This window comes from Oncorhynchus mykiss, chromosome 3 (assembly GCF_057628025.1).
Source record: "Oncorhynchus mykiss isolate SJ-2025 chromosome 3, ASM5762802v1, whole genome shotgun sequence".
Classification (NCBI taxonomy): domain Eukaryota; kingdom Metazoa; phylum Chordata; class Actinopteri; order Salmoniformes; family Salmonidae; genus Oncorhynchus; species Oncorhynchus mykiss.
In genome coordinates this window covers 12788996-12811497 of record NC_143024.1, presented here as the reverse complement: position 1 = coordinate 12811497, position 22502 = coordinate 12788996, and the positions used below count along the sequence as shown (strand labels likewise).

The 22502-nt window shown below is 45.1% G+C and overlaps 1 protein-coding gene across 1 annotated transcript in view; it reads right to left on the bottom strand.

The window, feature by feature from the left end:
* Window positions 1–22502, bottom strand: part of LOC149984378 (beta-chimaerin-like) — a 57451-nt gene that overhangs the window by 10812 nt on the left and 24137 nt on the right. Inside the window, exons 3-8 of the mRNA XM_090221066.1 lie at window positions 18268–18323; window positions 17086–17117; window positions 16431–16544; window positions 16081–16354; window positions 5744–5833; window positions 606–690 (exon numbers count right to left, since the gene is read on the bottom strand). Coding sequence (XP_090077192.1) covers window positions 606–690; window positions 5744–5833; window positions 16081–16354; window positions 16431–16544; window positions 17086–17117; window positions 18268–18323 — 651 coding nt within the window. The remainder of the gene's footprint in view (window positions 1–605; window positions 691–5743; window positions 5834–16080; window positions 16355–16430; window positions 16545–17085; window positions 17118–18267; window positions 18324–22502) is intronic.

Here is a 22502-nt window from a genome sequence, read left to right as displayed (position 1 = left end):
ACGAGCCACGTGACATGAGTCACATGACATGAGTCACATGACATGAAACCCAACCGGACAGAGACGTCCAATCAGTTCAATTTGATTGATATTTGATCAAACGTGAATTCTTGAAATAAATCAAAACTTGGAAGTCATATTGTTTATTTGTGGTAAATATAAAATGAGACAAAGCCTGGTTACATGGATGATTTATTGAACATGTTAACAGGACCGAGGGTCTGATCAGGGATGTTAACAGGGCCCCGAGGGTCTGATCAGGGATGTTAACAGGGCCCCGAGGGTCTGATCAGGGATGTTAACAGGGCCCCGAGGGTCTGATCAGGGATGTTAACAGGACTCCGAGGGTCTGATCAGGGATGTTAACAGGACTCCGAGGGTCTGATCAGGGATTGAAGTTATTTTCTTTAGGCTTTCATCCCAAATTGCATCCTATTCCCTGTAAAACTTTAGATCAGAACCCATTGAGCCCTACACAACGTGGACTACATAGGGAATAGGGTGATATTTGGGATGGTACTCTAATGTAATGAAGTACCCATGAAAGGTCAGTGATGGTAGCTAGGTCAGCAGTGTTGGGATGTCTGAATGGAAGAGGAGGGTACCTGAGCAGTGGACCCCTTGGGCTATGAGGCCCCACATGAAGTTGGCGCAATACTCGCACCAGTGAGGCCCTCGGAAAGTATGAACCTATGGAAGGGTGAGACAACACAGCAACAGATTAGAGTCTGGAAGACACACACGCCACACCTTCTCGCTCTCACTGAACAAACATAACTCTCTAAATCACACACGCACACAGTAAACAAACATAACTCTAAATCACACATACCTCACTGAACAAACAGAACTCTAAAATCACACACACATATACGCAAACAGACAAACACACAAGATCTGTGAATTTTCTAATTCATTGTATTTCTGGAGGTGAGTAGGACCCAGGTCAGATGGTTACTGTAGGCGAGTAGGACCCAGGTCAGATGGTTACTGTAGGTGAGTAGGACCCAGGTCAGATGGTTACTGTAGGTGAGTGGGACCCAGGTCAGATGGTTACTGTAGGTGAGTGGGACCCAGGTCAGATGGTTACTGTAGGTAAGTGGGACCCAGGTCAGATGGTTACTGTAGGTAAGTGGGACCCAGGTCAGATGGTTACTGTAGGTGAGTGGGCCCCAGGGCAGGTCAGATGGTTACTGTAGGCGAGTAGGACCCAGGGCAGGTCAGATGGTTACTGTAGGCGAGTAGGCCCCAGGGCAGGTCAGATTGTTACTGTAGGCGAGTAGGCCCCAATAGGCTGCTCTGGGTCGGACGTGGCTTACTGTCCTACGGGCTGCTCTGGGTCGGACGTGGCTTACTGTCCTACGGGCTGCTCTGGGTCGGACGTGGCTTACTGTCCTACGGGCTGCTCTGGGTCGGACGTGGCTTACTGTCCTATAGGCTGCTCTGGGTCGGACGTGGCTTACTGTGCTATAGGTTGCTCTGGCTTGGGAAGTAACTATTACACCATGTCAAAATAGAGGGATACTTGTTTACCTGGATGTGCCACAGCTCTTCACACTGTGCTTAGTAATGACAGAGGAACGTCTCTTCAGTAAGGCAGAGAATACTTGTTTGGGTCCCAAATGGCACCCTATACCCTATATAGTGCACTACTTTGCCCTGGTGAAACTAGTCCTCTATCTAGGGAATAGGGTGCCCTGGTCTCTGGTCAGCCCTGGTCTCTGGTCCCGGTCTACAGTGGAAGGGAGGGAGGGACCCCAAGCCCAGTCTACAGTGGGAGGGAGGGAGGGACCCCAAGCCCAGTCTACAGTGGGAGGGAGGGAGGGACCCCAAGCCCAGTCTACAGTGGGAGGGAGGGAGGGACCCCAAGCCCAGTCTACAGTGGGAGGGAGGGACCCCATGCCCAGTCTACAGTGAGAGGGAAGAAGGGACCCCAAGCCCAGTCTACAGTGGGAGGGTCCCCATGCCCAGTCTACAGTGGGAGGGAAGAAAGGACCCCAAGCCCAATGAGTGACTGTGTATACAAGTCAGATTAAAAGGATTTACAAAGTGTCTGGCATCTGTTCCTGCCCGGGCTGCTGGATACATGCAAACATGTTCACACACACGCAAGCCTGCACCGACCACTTCACTAAAGAGTTATTAGGTTACGTTAGATTTATAGAAGAGTACAGATAAGGGCTCTTGACAGGTGCTGAGCAGCTGGGTGGTTTGTTGTTCCATTCTGAAATGGGACCAGACACTATGCTGGAGAGCTGGAGGTTAGAAGGCCATTCTACCCTGCAGGCTCACTGAAACCTGAGACACAATGGCAGGAAAGTATTCAGGTGCCCATGAGGAGAGATCGCTTTCTCTCTCTAAATTCAATTTAAGGGCTTTATTGTCATGGGAAACATATGTTAACATTGTCAAAGCAAGTGAACCAAATAATAAACAAAAGTGAAATAAACAAAAATTAACAGTAAACATTACACTCACAAAAGTTCCAAAATAATAAAAGACATTATAAATGTCATATTATGTGCAAAAATGTCAAGTACAAAAGGGAAAATAAATAAACAGAAATATGGGTTATAGTTATACTTCACTGGTTGTCCTTTTATTGTGACAACAGGTCACAAATACTGCTGTTGTGATGGCACACTGGTATTTCACCCAATAGATATGGGAGTTTATCAAAATTGGATTTGTTTTCTAATTCTTTGTGGGTTTGTGTAATCTGAGGGAAATGTGGGTCTCCAATATGGTCATACATTTGGCAGGAGGTTAGGAAGTGCAGCTCAGTTTCTTCTCTTGAAAGCCAGGTCTGCCTACGCAGCCTTTCTCAATAGCAAGGCTATGCTCACTGAGTCTGTACATAGTCAAAGATCTCCTACATTTTGGGTCAGTTACTGTGGTCAGGTATTCTGCCACTGTGTCCTCTCTGTTTAGGGCCAAGTAGCATTCTAGTTTGCCGTGTTGTTTTTGTTAATTCTTTCCAATGTATCAAAAAAGTATATTTTCGTTGTCTTATGATTTGGTTGAGTCTAATTGTGTTGCTGTCCTGGGGCTCTGTGGGGTCTGCAAACAGAGCCCCAGGACCAGCTTGCTTGCTATCAACAGTTTGGGAATCACTTCCTTTTAGGTGGTTGTAGAATTTAATGGCTCTTTTCTGGATTTTGATAATTAGCAGATATCGGCCTAATTCTGCTCTGCATGCATTATTTGGTGTTTTACATTGTACACAGAGGATATTTGTGTTTGTCCCATTTTGTGAATTCTTGGTTGGTGAGCGGACCACAGACCTCACAACCATAAAGGGCAATAACTGATTTAAGTATTTTTAGCCAGATACTAATTGATATGTCAAATTTTATTTCCTTTTGCCTTGTCTCTCAGTTCGTCCCCAGCTTTGTGGAAGTTACCTGTGGCACTGATGTTAAGGCCGAGGTTAAGGCCTTATGTATAGTTAAACGGTGTCTAGATGGAATTTGTGGTCCTGGCAACCAGAACACCATTATTTTAGTCTTAGTTTTTTTTTTTACCCCTTTTTTCTCCCGAATTTCATGGTATTCAATTAGTTACAGTCTTGTCTCATCGCTGCAACTCCCATACGGACTCAGGAGAGACAAAGGTCGAGAGCCATGCGTCCTCCAAAACACAACCCAACCACACTGCTTCTTGACACAATGCACATCCAACCAGGAAGCCAGCCGCACCAATGTGTCGGAGGAAACACTGTACACCTGGCCCGCGCGCACTGCGCCCGGTCCACCACAGGAGTCAGGAGTCACTAGTGCGCGAGACAAGGATGAGACAAGGATATCCCTGCCGGTCAAACCCTCCCTAACCCGGACGACACTGGGCCAATCTCTGTCTCTGTCAATCTCAAGTCTTACTGAGATTTTACTGTCAGGGCCCAGGTCTGACCGAATCTGTGCAGAAGATCTAGGTGCTGCTGTAGGCCCTCCTTGGTTGGTGACAGAAGCACCAGATCATCAGCAAATCATCAGCAAAAGTAGACATTTGACTTCAGATTCTAGTAGTGTGAAGCCGGGTGCTGCAGACTGCTCTAGAGCCCTCGCCAATTCGTTGATATATGTTGAAGAGGGTGGGGGGCTTAAGATGCATCCCTGTCTCACCCCCCAGCCCTGTGGAAAGAAAGTGTGTTTTGCCAATTTTAACCGTGTACATGGATTTTATAATGTCGTATGTTTTTCCCCCAACACCAATTTCCATCAATTTGTATAGCAGACCCTAATCCCAAACTGGATTTGTTTGTTTGTTTGTTTGTTTGTTTGTTTGTTAGGGTGTACAGGGTGAATACATGGTCTGTTTTATGGTCATTTGGTAAAAAGCCAATTTGACATTTGCTCAGTACATTGTTTTCTCTGAGAAAATGTATGAGTCTGCTGTCTGCAGAGGATTTTCCAAAGGTTGCTGTTGACACACATCCCACAGTAGTTATTAGGGTCAAATGTCTCCACTTCTGTGGATTGGGGTGATCAGTCCTTGATTCCAGATATTGGGGAATATGCCAGAGCTAACGATGATGTTAAAGGAGTTTAAGTATAGCCAATTGGAATTTGTGGTCTGTATATTTTATCATTTCATTGAGGACACCAACTCCACAGGACTTTTTGGGTTGGAGGGTTTGTATTTTGTCCTGTAGTTCATTCAATGTAATTGGATAATCTAGTGGGTTCTGGTAGTCTTGTATGGTTGATTCTAAAATGTGTATTTGATCAGGTTTCTGCTGTTTGTTCTTTCTTGTAGGGCCATAAAGATTGGAGAAGTGGTTTACCCATTCATTTTCATTTTGGATAGATAACCCTAAACAAACAGAGTTTTCTAAGAGTCTATGGATTCTTCAATTACATTGAGCTGATTTCAGACGTGCTGTTCCTTCTTTTTCCGTATTGTATTTCTGTATTGTTTTAGTGATTCACCATAGTGAAGGCTGAGGTTCTGGGTCTCTATGTTTTTGGTTGGATAGGTTTCTCAATTTCTTTCTTAGGATTTTGCTTTCTTCATCAAATAATTTGTCATTGTTAATTTTCTCTGGTTTTCTGTTTGAAATGTTTAGATTTGATGAAGCTGAGAGGTCAAGAATACTGGTTAGGTTTACTGCCAAGTTTGTGTTGGTCTCACACACCAAAATCATGTGTTGTATTCAATATTTATTTCAATATATCAACTGTATTTCTGTTTTTGAAAATCAAGATGAAACAAAGAGGTTAAAGTGCTCAAAAATCTCAGCCCATTAATGTTTACAGCCGTTAATGGGTTAAAACATACGCCATATCCATGAAGCTCAGTCGATAGATTTAGACATATGGCTGACAGCTGCACGTGCCCACAAGACAGCTTTCATCATGAAAGCACATGATGATGAATAACATCAGTCTCTGTGTTATAATGGTACCTAACTGGTAGCCAGTCTAGTGACAGGTAGGCAGCTCACTAAGCAGATAAAAAGAGTCATTGAAATCGGTTACTTTGTCACTTTGAGGAACGTCACTTTTAAGTTTCAGATCAACCTGACAGAACTTAATCTCCCAGAGCCTGCATGGACAAGCAGAGCTGCCTGTAGGAATGGAATCATTTCCTGAGGTGAAAGAGCTTCAAACAGAGCTTTGAACAAAGAATTTACAGAGAGGCAGACCTCCTACAGAGGTCCTAAAGCAGTCGACTCTCACCCCCTCCCTCCCAGTACCTCACTACATCCTCTTTTAAAAAGGTTCAATCAAACAAACCATCTCACCTTGAAGTTGTGGATCTTGTCATAGGAGCTCTGCTTCTCGGAGGGGCAGTCTTTCAGGGTGCTGTGCCGTACCAGAGGAGAAGTGGTGATCTGTGGACAGGAAGCCAACAGTTTTAGAGGCTTCCAGAGTAACGTTTTTCTGCTCCCCAACTTGACCCTCAGGGCGAAGGCCAGTAGCTCCTGCCTCTTCCGCTCCCCTCTCTTGGTCTTGTGGACCGTTACATCTCCTGGCCCTATCCCTCCTCCCGGACCCCGGCTCCCTTCCTCCACTTCCATGGCCGCTGCCGTGTGTCTGACTGTGTCCCCCTGTCCTGGTCCTAGTCCGGGCTCCCACAGAGCCTCGGTCTCCTCTGGTGAGCCGTGTGGTGAGTGCTGGAGGACGTAGCGCCCAGTGCTGGGTAACAGACGCCGGCGGCAGCCGCCCAACGAGGAGGACACGGCCACTGTGCTCCACTCCCCTCCTCCTCCCTCTGTTCCTCCTACTCCTCTTCCTGCTGCTGCTGGGACCCAGGAGGGTACAGACTGACAGTCAGGATGGGGGCAGCTCTGCATCTGTTCTGAGCTCCAGCTCCAGGGAAAAGAAGCAGAGAGCAGCCAGCAGCAGTGGGCGGCCCCCAGGGCAGGAGTGTGCCTCACACAATGGCTCTCATTCACACACACCCAATAGGAGAGAGAGAAGTCCGGGGGGAGGGTCCCTTGGTTGGTGGGGAGGGGCTAGGAGGAGAGTCCCTTGGTTGGTGGGGAGGGGCTAGGTGGGTGTGTGGGGTTAGAGTGAGTGTGCGTGGGGTGAGGGGGAGCTGTCAGTACAGCTCTTCACGGCTCAGCAGCAATCTAAAGCAGGATCAATGGCTGCAGTCAAACTCTCTACAGACACAGAGAACCATGTCACACTACCTATTAGCACGTTGCCTCCCAGACATACACACTCAACTGGAGATAATACTGAACTGCCAGTAGCCCACGGTAACAAACCCCCCCACCAACAACAGTTACATAACCAAGTCCCCTCCACACAACAGGAGTCCTGGCACTATCCTTCTGGCCCAGAAGAGCCACGACATGCTCCTAGATTCCTTCCAGTCCAGTAGAAACAGATTAGTCAACTACATCTCGACCTTCATGCCTCACAATCCACTGGTGGTCTTCCTCTCCCTGCCTAGACTGCAGCCAGACTACAAACAGCCGCTATGACTCTAGCCTGCTCCCACCAATCACTCTGCTCTGCTCTTAAACCCCCCAGCAGAACAGCACCCGACCATGATCATCCACTGGGATTGGCAGGGATTATGGCCGTAATCCCCACTCAAGGTGTAATCCCACGGTGGCCAAATCCCTGTCAGGTCCCAGGCAGAGTTCATGGTGGCCATGTCCTGACTCAATGGGGGGGCTGTTGCCGAATTTACAGCACATTTTGAGCGACTCTCCTTCTAAACATCCACTCCTTCTAAAACACTAGGAGGGCCTCATCAGAATGAGGGAATGTCAGAATTAAACTAGAATAGAGGATTTTGTAGCTGTGATGGAATGATGAAGAGCTGGAAGGGTAGAATAGTTGAGGAAGGGAATGATCCTAAGGGAGAGATAAATATATGCTTGAAGCTCACTCAGCTCAGAGACACTTCAGCTGAAATGAGAGGATAGGCAGCTTTAAAAAGGTTGTAATAGACATAGAAGCCGTTTTAAAAATATGGCTTTGGGCCTCCTGTACACCGTCCAAACTTCCGTAACGTAGACTGAGGACCATGTTGTGCTGTAGCTACAGAAGTAATGTCTTCTCATTTCTACCAGCATGTCAACTGTGCAATTAGATGAGACAAAACATTTACTCCACACACACAAACGGATACAAAGCTCTCCCTAACCATAACCCTATCCTCATGATTCATGCTTACAAGCAAAAACTCAAAAACAGGAAGTACCAATGACGTGCTCAATAAGGAAGTGGTTCGATGAAGTGGTTGTTAAGCTACAGGACTGTTTCACTACCATAGACTGGAATGTGTTATGGGATTCATCAGTCACCGGCTTCATTAATAAGTATCAACGACGTTGTCCCTACAGTGCCCGTACGTACATATACCAACCAGAAGTCATGGATTACAGATAACATCCGCACTGAAAAGGCTAGGGCTGCCGCTTTCAATTAGCAGGAGGGACACTAATCAGGACACATAAATCCTGCTACAACCTCTGACGAGCCATCAAACAGGCAAATGGTCAATGCACAACTTAGTATGATTCGATCTATGCCGGCACTGACGCTCTTCGGATGTGGCAGGGCTTGCAAACTATCACAGATTACAAAAGGGAAACCCAGCCGCGAGCTGCTCAGTGACACGAGCCTACCAGATAAGGCCTTCTATACTCGCTTTGAGGCAAGCAACACTGAACCATGCATGAGAGCACCAGTTGTTCCGGATGACTGCGGGATCACGCTCTCCGTAGCCAGTGGGAGTAATATCTTTAAACAAGTTAACATTCACAAGGCGCGGATTACCAGGATAAATATGGATTACCAGGACACTTACTCAGAGCATGCACTGACCAGCTGGCAAGTGTTTTCACTGACATTTTCAACCTCTGTCTGACCCAGTCTGTAATGCCTACATGTTTCAAGCAGATCACCATAGTCCCAGTGCCTAAGAATGCCAAGGTAACCTGTCTAATTGATTATCACCCCGTAGCACTCACACCTGCAGCCATGAAATGCTTTGAAAGGCTGGTCATGGCTCATAAACACTATCATCCCAGACACCCTGGACCCTCACCAATTCACAAACCTCCCTAACAGCTCCACATTGCCCTCTCCTACCTGGACAAGAGGAACACCTTAGTGCCCTCCAAGCTCATCACTAAGCTATGGACCCTGGGACTGAACACCTCCCACTGCAACTGGATCCTGGACTTCCTGACGGGCTGCCCCCAGGTGGTGAGGGTAGGCAACAACACATCCACCAAACTGACCCTCAACACGGGGACCCCTCAGAGGTGCGTACTTATTCCCCTCCTGTACTCCCTGTGGCCGCGCACGACTACAACACCATCATCATTAAGTTTGCTGATGATACCACTATGGTAGGCCTGATCCTGATGAGACAGCCTATAAGGAGATCAGAAAGACCTGGCAGTGTGGTACCAAGAAAACAGCCTCTCCTTCAACGTCAGCCAAGGAGCCGATGATGGACCACAGGAAACGAAGGGCCGAGCAGCCCCCATTCACATTGATGGGGCTGTAGTGGAGTGGGTCAAGAGCTTCAAGTTCCTCGGTGTCCACATCACTAAGGATCTATCATGGTCCACACACACCAACACAGTCGTGAAGAGGGCACGACAATGCCTCTTCACTCTCAGGAGGTTGAAAAGATTTGGCATGGGGCCTCAGAACCTCAAAAAAAGGTCTACAGCTGCACCATTGAGAACATGACTGGTTGCGTCACTGCTTGGTATCCGACCGCAAGGCGCTACAGAACATCACTGAGGCCAAACTCCCACCCATCCAGGACCTCTATACCAGGCAGTGTCAGAAGAAGGCCATAAAAACTGTCAGCCGCCCAAGTCAGACTGTTCACTCTGCTACCGCATGGCAAGCAGTACCACTGCACCAAGTCTTCAACCTCAGAAGCCTTAAGACTATTAAATAGTTAGTCCCGTTAGCCATCTGCATTGACTGTTTTTCCACTAACTTAGACTCCTCACATACTGTACGCTGCTGCTACTGTCTATTATCTAGCCTGTTGCCTAGTCACTTTATTCCTAGTTATATGTACATAGCCGGTCCAGCATCACTACTCTGGACGGTTCTGACTTAGAATATATGGACAACTACAAATACCTAGGTGTCTGGTTAGACTGTAAACTCTCCTTCCAGACTCACATTAAGCATCTCCAATCCAAAATTAAGCTTCCTATTTCGCAACAAAGCATCCTTCACTCATGCTGCCAAACATACCCTTGTAAAACTGACTATCCTACCAATCCTCAACTTTGGCGATGTAATTTACAAAATAGATTCCAACACTCTACTCAGCAAATTGGATGCAGTCTATCACAGTGCCATCCGTTTTGTCACTACCCACCACTGCGACCTGTACGCTCTCGTTGGCTGGCCCTCGCTTCATACTCGTCGCCAAACCCACTGGCTCCAGGTTATCTACAAGTCTCTGCTAGGTAAAGCCCCACCTTATCTCAGCTCACTGATCACCATAGCAGCACCCACTCGTAGCACACGCTCCAGCAGGTATATCTCACTGGTCACCCCCAAAGCCAATTTTTCCTTTGGCTGCCTTTCCTTACAGTTCTCTGCTGCCAATGACTGGAACGAACTGCAAAAATCTCTGAAGCTGGATACTCATATCTCCCTCGCTAGCTTTAAGCACCAGCTGTCAGAGCAACTCACAGATCACTGCACATAGCCTATCTGTAAATAGCCCATCCAACTACCTCATCCCCATAATGTATTTATTTATCTTGCACATTCATCTTCTGCACATCTACCATTCCAGTGTTTAATTGCTATATTGTAATTACTTCGCACACCATGGCCTATTTATTGCCTTACCTCCCTTATCCTACCTCATTTGCACATTCAGTCAATAATACAGTAGAAAAAGTATGTTTGTTTATTCCATGTGTAACTCTGTGTTGTTGTTTGTGTCGAACTGCTTTGCTTTATCTTGGCCAGGTCGCAGTTGCAAATGAGAACTTGTTCTCAACTAGCCTACCTGGTTAAATAAAGGTGTTCTCAACTAGCCTACCTGGTTAAATAAAGGTGTTCTCAACTGGCCTACCTGGTTAAATAAAGGTGTTCTCAACTGGCCTACCTGGTTAAATAAAGGTGTTCTCAACTAGCCTACCTGGTTAAATAAAGGTGTTCTCAACTGGCCTACCTGGTTAAATAAAGGTGTTCTCAACTAGCCTACCTGGTTAAATAAAGGTGTTCTCAACTAGCCTACCTGGTTAAATAAAGGTGTTCTCAACTAGCCTACCTGGTTAAATAAAGGGGTTCTCAACTAGCCTACCTGGTTAAATAAAAGGTGTTCTCAACTGGCCTACCTGGTTAAATAAAGGTGTTCTCAACTAGCCTACCTGGTTAAATAAAGGTGTTCTCAACTGGCCTACCTGGTTAAATAAAGGTGTTCTCAACTAGTCTACCTGGTTAAATAAAAGGTGTTCTCAACTAGCCTACCTGGTTAAATAAAGGTGTTCTCAACTAGCCTACCTGGTTAAATAAAGGTGTTCTCAACTAGCCTACCTGGTTAAATAAAGGTGTTCTCAACTAGTCTACCTGGTTAAATAAAGGTGTTATCAACTAGCCCACCTGGTTAAATAAAGGTGAAATAAAAAAATATATAAAAAAATTAGCTTGTACCGCTGCACATCGACTCAGTACTGGTACCTTGTGTATAGAGCTAAGTTATCGTTACTCATTGTGTATTTATTATTACTTTTCTATTATTTAGCTTTTATTTCTCTGCATTTTTGGGAAGAGTCCGGAAGTATTTCACTGTCTACACCCGTTGTTTACAAAGCATGTATCTAAAACATTTGATTTAAAATGGCTGAACGGGTAACAGTCAGGACAGGAGAAGCTGTTTGTCACCGAGATAGACATCCTATCAAAGACCAGGAGGAGGATCTAAACTAGACGGAGCAGAGAGAAGAGTAAGGGATCTGGAGGAAGAGAGAGACAGGCGGATGAAGAAAATGTATGACACAGAAAAAGGAAGGGGGAGAGGCGGAGGGAGGGGGTATACAGTACGTATTGAGAGAGAGAGAGTGTGACGGTTATGGTCTTTTTCCCTCGAGGCAGATGGCTTCTTGTCTCAGAGAAGAGTTTAGAATAAAATACAATTAAAAAAGGCCCTGGTTTCTTTTCAGCAGCCAGGCTCTGTTATTCACTGTGTGGGTGCAGCTGAGCAGACACAGTGGGGAGAACAGAGGATCATGGGAAAATAGAAAATAACACTAGTGTCTTTCTTTCTGTAAGGTCAGATAACCGTCCAAACAAAAACACACCATCTCATACAATTTCATCCAAACATAGACGTGAATGGGGATGTAGTCAGTGATAAAGTCTGTTTTACTATTCAGAAAGTGTAGTGAAAGGAAAACGTACAGTGCCAATTAAAACAGGCCTGCCTGTGTCTGGAAGTATGACAGATCAACGTTGAAATCCTTCTGCCTTTTACAAAGTATGTAGCTACTGTAGAAAATCTTTATAGTAGTAGCTCAATTATTTCCCAACGCCATCTTTATAGATCATGTTGTTTCCAACAGACTAACAGGTTGCTCAAGGACGAGGTCATTAAACTTCCAAAAACAAACAAACTACTATAACCTCAGAATAATATCCAAGCAGGCTAACCTGACATTATAGAACTAGGACTAGAACATGGACTAGAAATGCATTGATCACCTTCTTCCATCTCCCCTCCAGCACCAGTTACATTAAACCAGTAGTGAGTCTCAAATGGCTCCCTATTTCCTGCATAGTGCACCTCTTTTGACCAAAGCCCTGAGGGACCAGAGGGTATAGGGTGCCATTTGGGAAGCTGTTATAGGAGGAAACTGGCAGGAGTTTAGCCACTGTGGCAACTCCCAGCACAAGTACACAGACACATTGAGCCGTGTGAACCGAGGAGGCTCACACACAGCAGGTCACCAGACAGGTTGAGTGAGTCTCCTCCCCCCCTTCGGGAGGAATGTACACACACACACACCTGAATGAGGATTTACAAGAGAGAGTAAAGACAGCATGTGATGGAGCATGTTTACTGTAGCTACTGTGTGTCTGAAAACACAGACTGATACTGAACAGAGTATTATAGTGCAGTGTTAACTAAAGTCAGTAAAGATACTGGACAGAGTATCATAGTGCAGTGTTAACTAAAGTCAGTAAAGATACTGGACAGAGTATCATAGTGCAGTGTTAACTAAAGTCAGTGAAGATACAGGCTGATACTGGACAGAGTATCATAGTGCAGTGTTAACTAAAGTCAGTCAAGACACTGGACAGAGTATTATAGTGCAGTGTTTACTAAAGTCAGTAAAGATACTGGACAGAGTATCATAGTGCAGTGTTAACTAAAGTCAGTGAAGATACAGGCTGATACTGGACAGAGTATCATAGTGCAGTGTTAACTAAAGTCAGTCAAGATACTGGACAGAGTATTATAGTGCAGTGTTAACTAAAGTCAGTAAAGATACTGGACAGAGTATCATAGTGCAGTGTTAACTAAAGTCAGTGAAGATACAGGCTGATACTGGACAGAGTATCATAGTGCAGTGTTAACTAAAGTCAGTCAAGACACTGGACAGAGTATTATAGTGCAGTGTTTACTAAAGTCAGTAAAGATACTGGACAGAGTATTATAGTGCAGTGTTAACTAAAGTCAGTAAAGATACTGGACAGAGTATTATAGTGCAGTGTTAACTAAAGTCAGTAAAGATACTGGACAGAGTATCATAGTGCAGTGTTAACTAAAGTCAGTAAAGATACAGGCTGATACTGGACAGAGTATTATAGTGCAGTGTTAACTAAAGTCAGTAAAGATACTGGACAGAGTATCATAGTGCAGTGTTAACTAAAGTCAGTAAAGATACTGGACAGAGTATCATAGTGCAGTGTTAACTAAAGTCAGTAAAGATACTGGACAGAGTATCATAGTGCAGTGTTAACTAAAGTCAGTAAAGATACTGGACAGAGTATCATAGTGCAGTGTTTACTAAAGTCAGTAAAGACACTGGACAGAGTATTATAGTGCAGTGTTAACTAAAGTCAGTAAAGACACTGGACAGAGTATCATAGTGCAGTGTTAACTAAAGTCAGTAAAGATACTGGACAGAGTATTATAGTACAGTGTTAACTAAAGTCAGTAAAGATACAGGCTGATACTGGACAGAGTATTATAGTGCAGTGTTAACTAAAGTCAGTAAAGAAACATGGACAGAGTATCATAGTGCAGTGTTAACTAAAGTCAGTAAAGACACTGGACAGAGTATTATAGTGCAGTGTTAACTAAAGTCAGTAAAGACACTGGACAGAGTATTATAGTGCAGTGTTAACTAAAGTCAGTAAAGACACTGGACAGAGTATTATAGTGCAGTGTTAACTAAAGTCAGTAAAGATACTGGACAGAGTATTATAGTGCAGTGTTAACTAAAGTCAGTAAAGATACAAGCCTGGCTCCACTCCATAGGGACATATCCTACATCCCAAATGGCAACCTATTCCCTACTTAGTACATTACTTTTGACCAGAGCCCTATAGGCCCTGGTCAAATGTAGTGCACTATAAAAGGAATAGGGTGTCATTTGGGACATAGAAGAGAGGAAACAGGAGGACTGCACTTTGACCTCCTGCTTTTTTTGGGACATGACAGACTGGCAGGTGTTTGTCCAACACTGAAAGCCTAAAACCAGGAGACCTGTCATTGGCCCAACTCATCATGGTTTCCAAGACTGCATCCCAAATGGCACCTCTTTAGTGCTCTACTTTTAATCAGGACCCATAGGGCTCTGGTCAAAAGTAGAGCATTGTATAGGGAATAGGGTGTCAGTTGGGACATAACATAAGCTTGACAGATCGAAGTGTGACACTCAAAACAACACATTTTTACAGACACTCTGACATTACTGACTGACAGGCTGGCAAAACATGCTCTAGATATCCACTCACATGTCTGCTGGGAACCCCCCCCCCCAAAATACTATACAAGGTCAGACAGTCTGTACTTGACCAGACCAAATACCCTAGTATATGTACTTTCTGTATATCAGGTCCTGTATGTTTCCTGACAGAAATACAGCCCATGCTATGGAGACTCCTCCCGGAGGGGTTTAGTTTTATGTTAAGGATTCATCTCTGAACGTGTTGGAATCCGTCAGAGTCCATAAACTACTGACCAAGTTAAGAGCCTGCAGGGAGCTGCCTCCTGCAGTAAGGGCTTAAGGCTCTCTGTCCCCTTCACTCTAACTCTAGTGGACAGACCGTGACATGAATAGCACAGCGCTGGTGGGTGTTGGAAAGGAGCGGAGAGGAAACGGACGCCTTGCAACGCCACTGACTCGGGCAGGACTGCCTTGTTGCTGTCAGACGACTGATGGAGACCCATGTGCGTCCCAGATGGCACCCTATTCCCCATATAGGGCATTACTTTTACCAGGGAAAAGGTAGTGCACTACATAGGAAATATAGTGACATTTGGGAGGGATACTGTTTATCAGAACTAAATGATTTGTTCAATATTCCAAGAAGCACCAGGGGTGTGTGGCTGGTATGAGAGGAACAGAGCAGAATGTCAAGACAACGTCACCCAACCAAACATGGATGAAGGAAAGGCTTTGTGATTTTACCATGTTTAACAGTCAGACTGAAGAAAAATAACATTTCCAATCACAGCTAAGTGTGAAATGTGCTGTTGATGTGCTATGGCTCGGTCCGGTTGCCACCTAGTGGTGAGATGTGGGAATTGCCAACACCCTAGAACGACACAGTAGAATGAAAGCATTTCACATCGGCTAATATAATGAGTCACAGACAGTCAATATCCTTCAGCAGTTAGTTGATGAGAACAAATGGTGTGAAATGTGTGATTCATCTATAGCCCTAGAACAGTGTCTGTCTGTTACACAATAACATCCCAGTCCTGTTGGTCACCATGACCTTTAATGAGAAGTGATGTCAGGAAGGAAACACCCCCCTGCAGAGACAATAAATGTCTCTTTCTCATGAGAAACGGTTACATAATGAAAAACTCCATCCTTACTGCAGATGCTGATAGAGTAGAAGGTAATGAACATGTTTTAGGGACAGGAGTTTTTCCAGACCGTGTGGCGTGACCAGGAAAAACTCTGGTCTGTTACAGTCCATGGCTAAGGCCCAGAGTTGTTCCTGTTCAGGTCACAACTATAGTCAGGAAACAACAGTAGTAGATGTAGCATGTTAATACATAGTTAACCTGGTGCTATGGGAGAGAATCACTGTCACCACCACCATCCCCACCACCTTCCCCAAAGTCACCACCAGCCCCACCGTCCCCAATGCCACCCCCACCACCGTCCCCAATGCCACCCCCACCACCACCCCCACCGTCCCCAATGCCACCCCCACCACCGTCCCCAATGCCACCCCCACCACCATCCCCAATGTCACCCCCACCATCCCCAATGCCACCCCCACCACCGTCCCCAATGTCACCACCGTCCCCAATGCCACCGTCACCACCGATGTCACCGTCACCACCACTCACCAGCCCCACCAATGTCATCACCAAAGTAACTTTTCATAGCACTTTGTTACATAAAGAATGTCAAAGTGATGTACCGTAATACCTCACCTTCCTGTCCTCTCTCTGGAAGGTGACCCTATGGGGTTCAGTGCGTCTCCGGCTCAGCCGGTGCCCCATCTTGTCCTTCAGCAGGGATGTGTAGCCCAGGTGTTCATAGATGGGGTTGGTGGTCATCTTGGCGATGTACTCTGCTGCCTTGGTCTCGATGTACAGGGTGATGAGGCCATCCGTCACCAGGTCATGGACCGTCTCAAAGCGCTTCTCCCCCACAAAGTGCTTCCCGTCATAGAACAGTCTGTAGTTCAGGGTCTGGTGCCCAAACCTGGGGAGAGAGAGGTAGAGCGAGTGGGTGGGTGGGGAGAGCGTTTAGTAAGTAAATGTGTGTGTGTGTACTGTACCTTAAGGCCAAGGTGTGTGTCCCTGGCTGTCTCTGGCTCTCTCTGACAAGGTAAGCCCCCTCTGCTCCTCCCAGTAGCTCATCTGCAGACTCTCTGGATAGCATGCCATGGAACCTTGAGAGAGCCACAAGTCTCCCGTCAATGCCGCCACAAGTCTCCCGTCAATGCCGCCACAAGTCTCCCGTCAATGCCGCCACAAGTCTCCCGTCAATGCCGCCACAAGTCTCCCGTCAATGCCGGCCACAATTCTCCCGTCAATGCCGGCCACAAGTCTCCCGTCAATGCCGGCCACAAGTCTCCTGTCAATGCCCCCACAAGTCTCCTGTCAATGCCGCCACAAGTCTCCTGTCAATGCCGCCACAAGTCTCCTGTCAATGCCGCCACAAGTCTCCTGTCAATGCCGCCACAAGTCTCCTGTCAATGCCGCCACAAGTCTCCCGTCAATGTTGTGGCCTTGTCTACGGACCTTGAGGTCTCTGTCCCTCTGAATTTAACACTAAATTATCTCCATCCTCTTGCACACACACACACACCTTCAACACCCTAAGCACATGTAGAGCTTGACGTTAATGATAAATCACACAGCTAGAGCCAGTCTCCCCAGCAGCTGTATTAGAACATGGATGAAAATCACAAAGTAAGTCTCACTACTCACTCTCTGCCGTAATATTTGGGTCTGGTCTCCATCTGTAAATCCAGAGGAGAGAGAAAAGATACATTGGCTGACAGAGACATAGTCAGTTGAAAGGTCACTTCAATGGCTTGGCCAAGAAGGATACATGTTTCATAAAGGATGTCTGTGTCTCTGTTGGGGAACAGATATTTATTGCTTTCTGTCTGTCTCTCTCTGCCTGTCTGTGTCTCTGTTGGGGAACAGATATTTATTGCTTTCTGTCTGTCTCTCTCTGCCTGTCTGTGTCTCTGTTGGGGAACAGATATTTATTGCTTTCTGTCTGTCTCTTTCTGCCTGTCTGTGTCTCTCTGCCAATTCCATTTAATTTCAATTTAAGGAGCTTTATTGGCATGGGAAACATATGTTCACATTGCCAAAGCAAAAATGAAGTGAAAGTGAAATAAACTAACGTACAATAAACATTCAACTCAAAAGTTGTTTGTTTTTTATTTAAAAAAAATCAAATGGTATATTAAGTATATGTATATATATATATATATATATATATATATACACACAGTGTTGTAATGATGTGCAAATAGTTAATGTCCAAAAGGGAAATAAATATAGGTTGTATTTACAATGGTGTTTGTTCTACACTGGTTGCCCTTTTCTTGTGGCAACAGGTCACAAATCTTGCTGCTGTGATGCACACTGTGGAATTTCACCCAGTAGATATGGGAGTTTATCAAAATTGGATTTGTTTTCAAATTCTTTGTGAGTTTGTGTAATCTGAGGGAAATGTGTCTCTCTAATATGGTCATACATTTGGCAGGAGGTTAGGAAGTGCAGCTCAGTTTCCACCTCATTTTGTGGGCAGTGTGCACATAGCCTGTCTTCTGTTGAGATCCAGGTCAGGTATTCTGCCACTGTGTACTCTCCGTTTAGGGCCAAATAGCATTCTAGTTTGCTCTGTGTGACTCTCCCTCTTTCGTTCTGCCAATTGCCGGACCTCTTTACCATTCAGTACCAGATTAGAGATAAGAAAACGACAATGTGGTAAATGATTAGTTTATCAGAATGTTCGTTACATTATCACAACAGATCAGGCATCCTATCACAAAATACTGTAGTCTATATGGTTGCCTCCCTGATTCTGAGACACTGAGAGAAGGGTAGACAATGGGGTTGTAAGCTTAATCTTTAAAGAGGTGCAGTGCTGACCTCCTGAGGGCTGGTCATCCTCTTGGGCCGAGGAGCTTCCTGCTGGAGCCGGTACACTGTTAGAGACAAACATGGACTGTCAAGTAAAAAGCATCGTATTCAGTATTAGAATGGCTGCACTGCTGAGGCCACGATATGTACGCATAGAGAGTTACACAGCCTTAAGGACGCAACACAGTCTACGGAAACTGAGCCAACGGTGGTCCGTTTCGCGTCGAGTTCCAAAAATTCAGACGGAACAAAGACTACGTAGACAGCAACACAAACAGACCTCCTTCAGCTCCGTTTACGTAGACTGTAGACCGCTTCACACACACAGACACTAATTCATGCATTATTTCCCTATGGGACAATAAAGTTCAGTAACGTATTCATTCATCACTGTATGGGGTCATCAGCTGGACATACAGTCCCACTACAGTCCAGCCATCCACAATGTATTCATCTCCTTTAAGTCCCATTTTCACTCCACAGCTACCAGGCCGGTCCGGATTATTTAAAAAACATTTTGTGCACAAATTTGTTTACATCCCTGTGAGTGAGCATTTCTCCTTTGCCAAGATAATCTATCCACCTGACAAGTTACTGGCCTTGCCATATATGTTCAAGCAGATGTCTAATCATTTATTTGAGTTACACAATTATTAATAACGCCCCAATGCACTCCTCTTGCAGCTCACTGTCACATGCTACATGTACAACACTATTGTTAACCATGGAACATGTTTGTGTGCAATGGTCCCAGCAGACTTGGAAGGGGCACTAGATTCTGAGGAGTTAAAACTGTCCGTTAGGAAGTTATAAGGTTATAGTTGCTCTAATATTGGACATGCAGCATACAGTCTCTGTATGGCCACTGACAGTAGGATTCAAAGATGGCAGGCTCACTTTTAGCCGAACTCAGAGCAAAGTCAACAAGGAACAGTAGGAACACCAGGAGCTGTTAGCGAAGTCGAAGATATCCACAGGCTAATGTCTCTCAGTGGTTTATATGACAGGTCCCATACATCACCAAACCCTCTGTGTGAATGTCAATGAATATTTCACAGAGGGATACATCCCAAATGGCACCCTATTCCCTATGTAGTGCAGTACTTTAGATCAGGACCCATAGTGTACTATATAGAGAATAGGGTGCCATTTGGGATATAACTTTAGTCTAGGGCCTTAGTGCAGGATACGAACAGTGACTATTAAGTCTTAGTACTGAGACACAATGGGGAGACAGTATGCATCCCAAAAGTCACCCTATTCCCCTACATAGTGCACTACATTTGACCAGAACCAAGTACTACAGTAAGTAGGGTTTAATTTGAGACGCAGTCAGAGTAGCGCAGTAACTTATGCAGCAGCAGCACTGAGCCAAGCTGCCATCATGGATGAAGTGTACTTAAAGACTGAGTGCTCGGTGTAAATCAGTGAAACTGTTGAAAATGGAATGGAGAAAAAAACATGTAGCGAGCGAGATTAAATCACATCTACGGTTAAGACTGCCACAGTATAATATATCACAGCTGAGCTGGGGACACGAGGCCTATTGTCTGTAATGTACCTATTCTAAGGGCTTTACTGTAGACACAGATTATACTATACTCATGTGATGCAATAAGAATGTGCATGACACTAAGTGTGTGTACCAAATGGCACCCTATTCCATACATAGTGCACTACTTTTTTATAACAGAATTATTGGTGAAGAACACAAAATTATACATGTTTACATATTTGGAGCAAAAGTAATGCATTAAATAGGGAACAGGGTGCCACTTGAGGACGCACCCTAAGAATGTTGGACGAAACAGGATTAGAAGAGACAGACAGTGTCTTTGTCTTTCTCATTGTAATGTAACACAGCATTGGGAGTAGTGCCGTTTCCTCGTTGTAATGTAACAGCATTGGGAGTAGTGCCGTTTCCTCATTGTAATGTAACAGCATTGGGAGTAGTGCCGTTTCCTCGTTGTAATGTAACACAGCATTGGGAGTAGTGCCGTTTCCTCGTTGTAATGTAACACAGCATTGGGAGTAGTGTCGTTTCCTCGTTGTAATGTAACACAGCATTGGGAGTAGTGCCGTTTCCTCGTTGTAATGTAACAGCATTGGGAGTAGTGTCGTTTCCTCGTTGTAATGTAACAGCATTGGGAGTAGTGTCGTTTCCTCGTTGTAATGTAACAGCATTGGGAGTAGTGCCGTTTCCTCGTTGTAATGTAACAGCATTGGGAGTAGTGTCGTTTCCTAGTTGTAATGTAACACAGCATTGGGAGTAGTGCCGTTTCCTCATTGTAATGTAACACAACATTGGGAGTAGTGCCGTTTCCTCGTTGTAATGTAACACAGCATTGGGAGTAGTGTCGTTCATCGTTGTAATGTAACAGCATTGGGAGTAGTGTCGTTTCCTCGTTGTAATGTAACACAGCATTGGGAGTAGTGCCGTTTCCTCGTTGTAATGTAACACAGCATTGGGAGTAGTGCCGTTTCCTCATTGTAATGTAACAGCATTGGGAGTAGTGCCGTTTCCTCGTTGTAATGTAACACAGCATTGGGAGTAGTGCCGTTTCCTCGTTGTAATGTAACACAGCATTGGGAGTAGTGCCGTTTCCTCGTTGTAATGTAACAGCATTGGGAGTAGTGCCGTTTCCTCGTTGTAATGTAACAGCATTGGGAGTAGTGTCGTTTCCTCGTTGTAATGTAACAGCATTGGGAGTAGTGTCGTTTCCTCGTTGTAATGTAACAGCATTGGGAGTAGTGTCGTTTCCTCGTTGTAATGTAACAGCATTGGGAGTAGTGTCGTTTCCTCGTTGTAATGTAACACAGCATTGGGAGTAGTGTCGTTTCCTCTTAGTAATGTAACACAGCATTGGGAGTAGTGTCGTTTCCTCGTTGTAATGTAACACAGCATTGGGAGTAGTGTCGTTTCCTCGTTGTAATGTAACAGCATTGGGAGTAGTGTCGTTTCCTCGTTGTAATGTAACAGCATTGGGAGTAGTGTCGTTTCCTCGTTGTAATGTAACAGCATTGGGAGTAGTGTTGTTTCCTCATTGTAATGTAACAGCATTGGGAGTAGTGCCGTTTCCTCATTGTAATGTAACACAGCATTGGGAGTAGTGCCGTTTCCTCATTGTAATGTAACACAGCATTGGGAGTAGTGCCGTTTCCTCATTGTAATGTAACACAGCATTGGGAGTAGTGTCGTTTCCTCGTTGTAATGTAACACAGCATTGGGAGTAGTGTCGTTTCCTCGTTGTAATGTAACAGCATTGGGAGTAGTGCCGTTTCCTCATTGTAATGTAACAGCATTGGGAGTAGTGTCGTTTCCTCGTTGTAATGTAACACAGCATTGGGAGTAGTGTCGTTTCCTCGTTGTAATGTAACAGCATTGGGAGTAGTGCCGTTTCCTCGTTGTAATATAACAGCATTGGGAGTAGTGTCGTTTCCTCATTGTAATGTAACAGCATTGGGAGTAGTGCCGTTTCCTCGTAATGTAACAGCATTGGGAGTAGTGTCGTTTCCTCGTTGTAATGTAACAGCATTGGGAGTAGTGCCGTTTCCTCATTGTAATGTAACAGCATTGGGAGTAGTGCCGTTTCCTCATTGTAATGTAACACAGCATTGGGAGTAGTGCCGTTTCTTCATTGTAATGTAACAGCATTGGGAGTAGTGCCGTTTCCTCGTTGTAATGTAACAGCATTGGGAGTAGTGCCGTTTCCTCATTGTAATGTAACACAGCATTGGGAGTAGTGCCGTTTCCTCGTTGTAATGTAACACAGCATTGGGAGTAGTGCCGTTTCCTCGTTGTAATGTAACACAGCATTGGGAGTAGTGTCGTTTCCTCGTTGTAATGTAACAGCATTGGGAGTAGTGCCGTTTCCTCGTTGTAATGTAACAGCATTGGGAGTAGTGCCGTTTCCTCGTTGTAATGTAACACAGCATTGGGAGTAGTGCCGTTTCCTCGTTGTAATGTAACAGCATTGGGAGTAGTGTCGTTTCCTCGTTGTAATGTAACACAGCATTGGGAGTAGTGTCGTTTCCTCGTTGTAATGTAACAGCATTGGGAGTAGTGCCGTTTCCTCGTTGTAATGTAACACAGCATTGGGAGTAGTGCCGTTTCCTCATTGTAATGTAACAGCATTGGGAGTAGTGTCGTTTCCTCGTTGTAATGTAACACAGCATTGGGAGTAGTGTCGTTTCCTCGTTGTAATGTAACAGCATTGGGAGTAGTGTCGTTTCCTCGTTGTAAT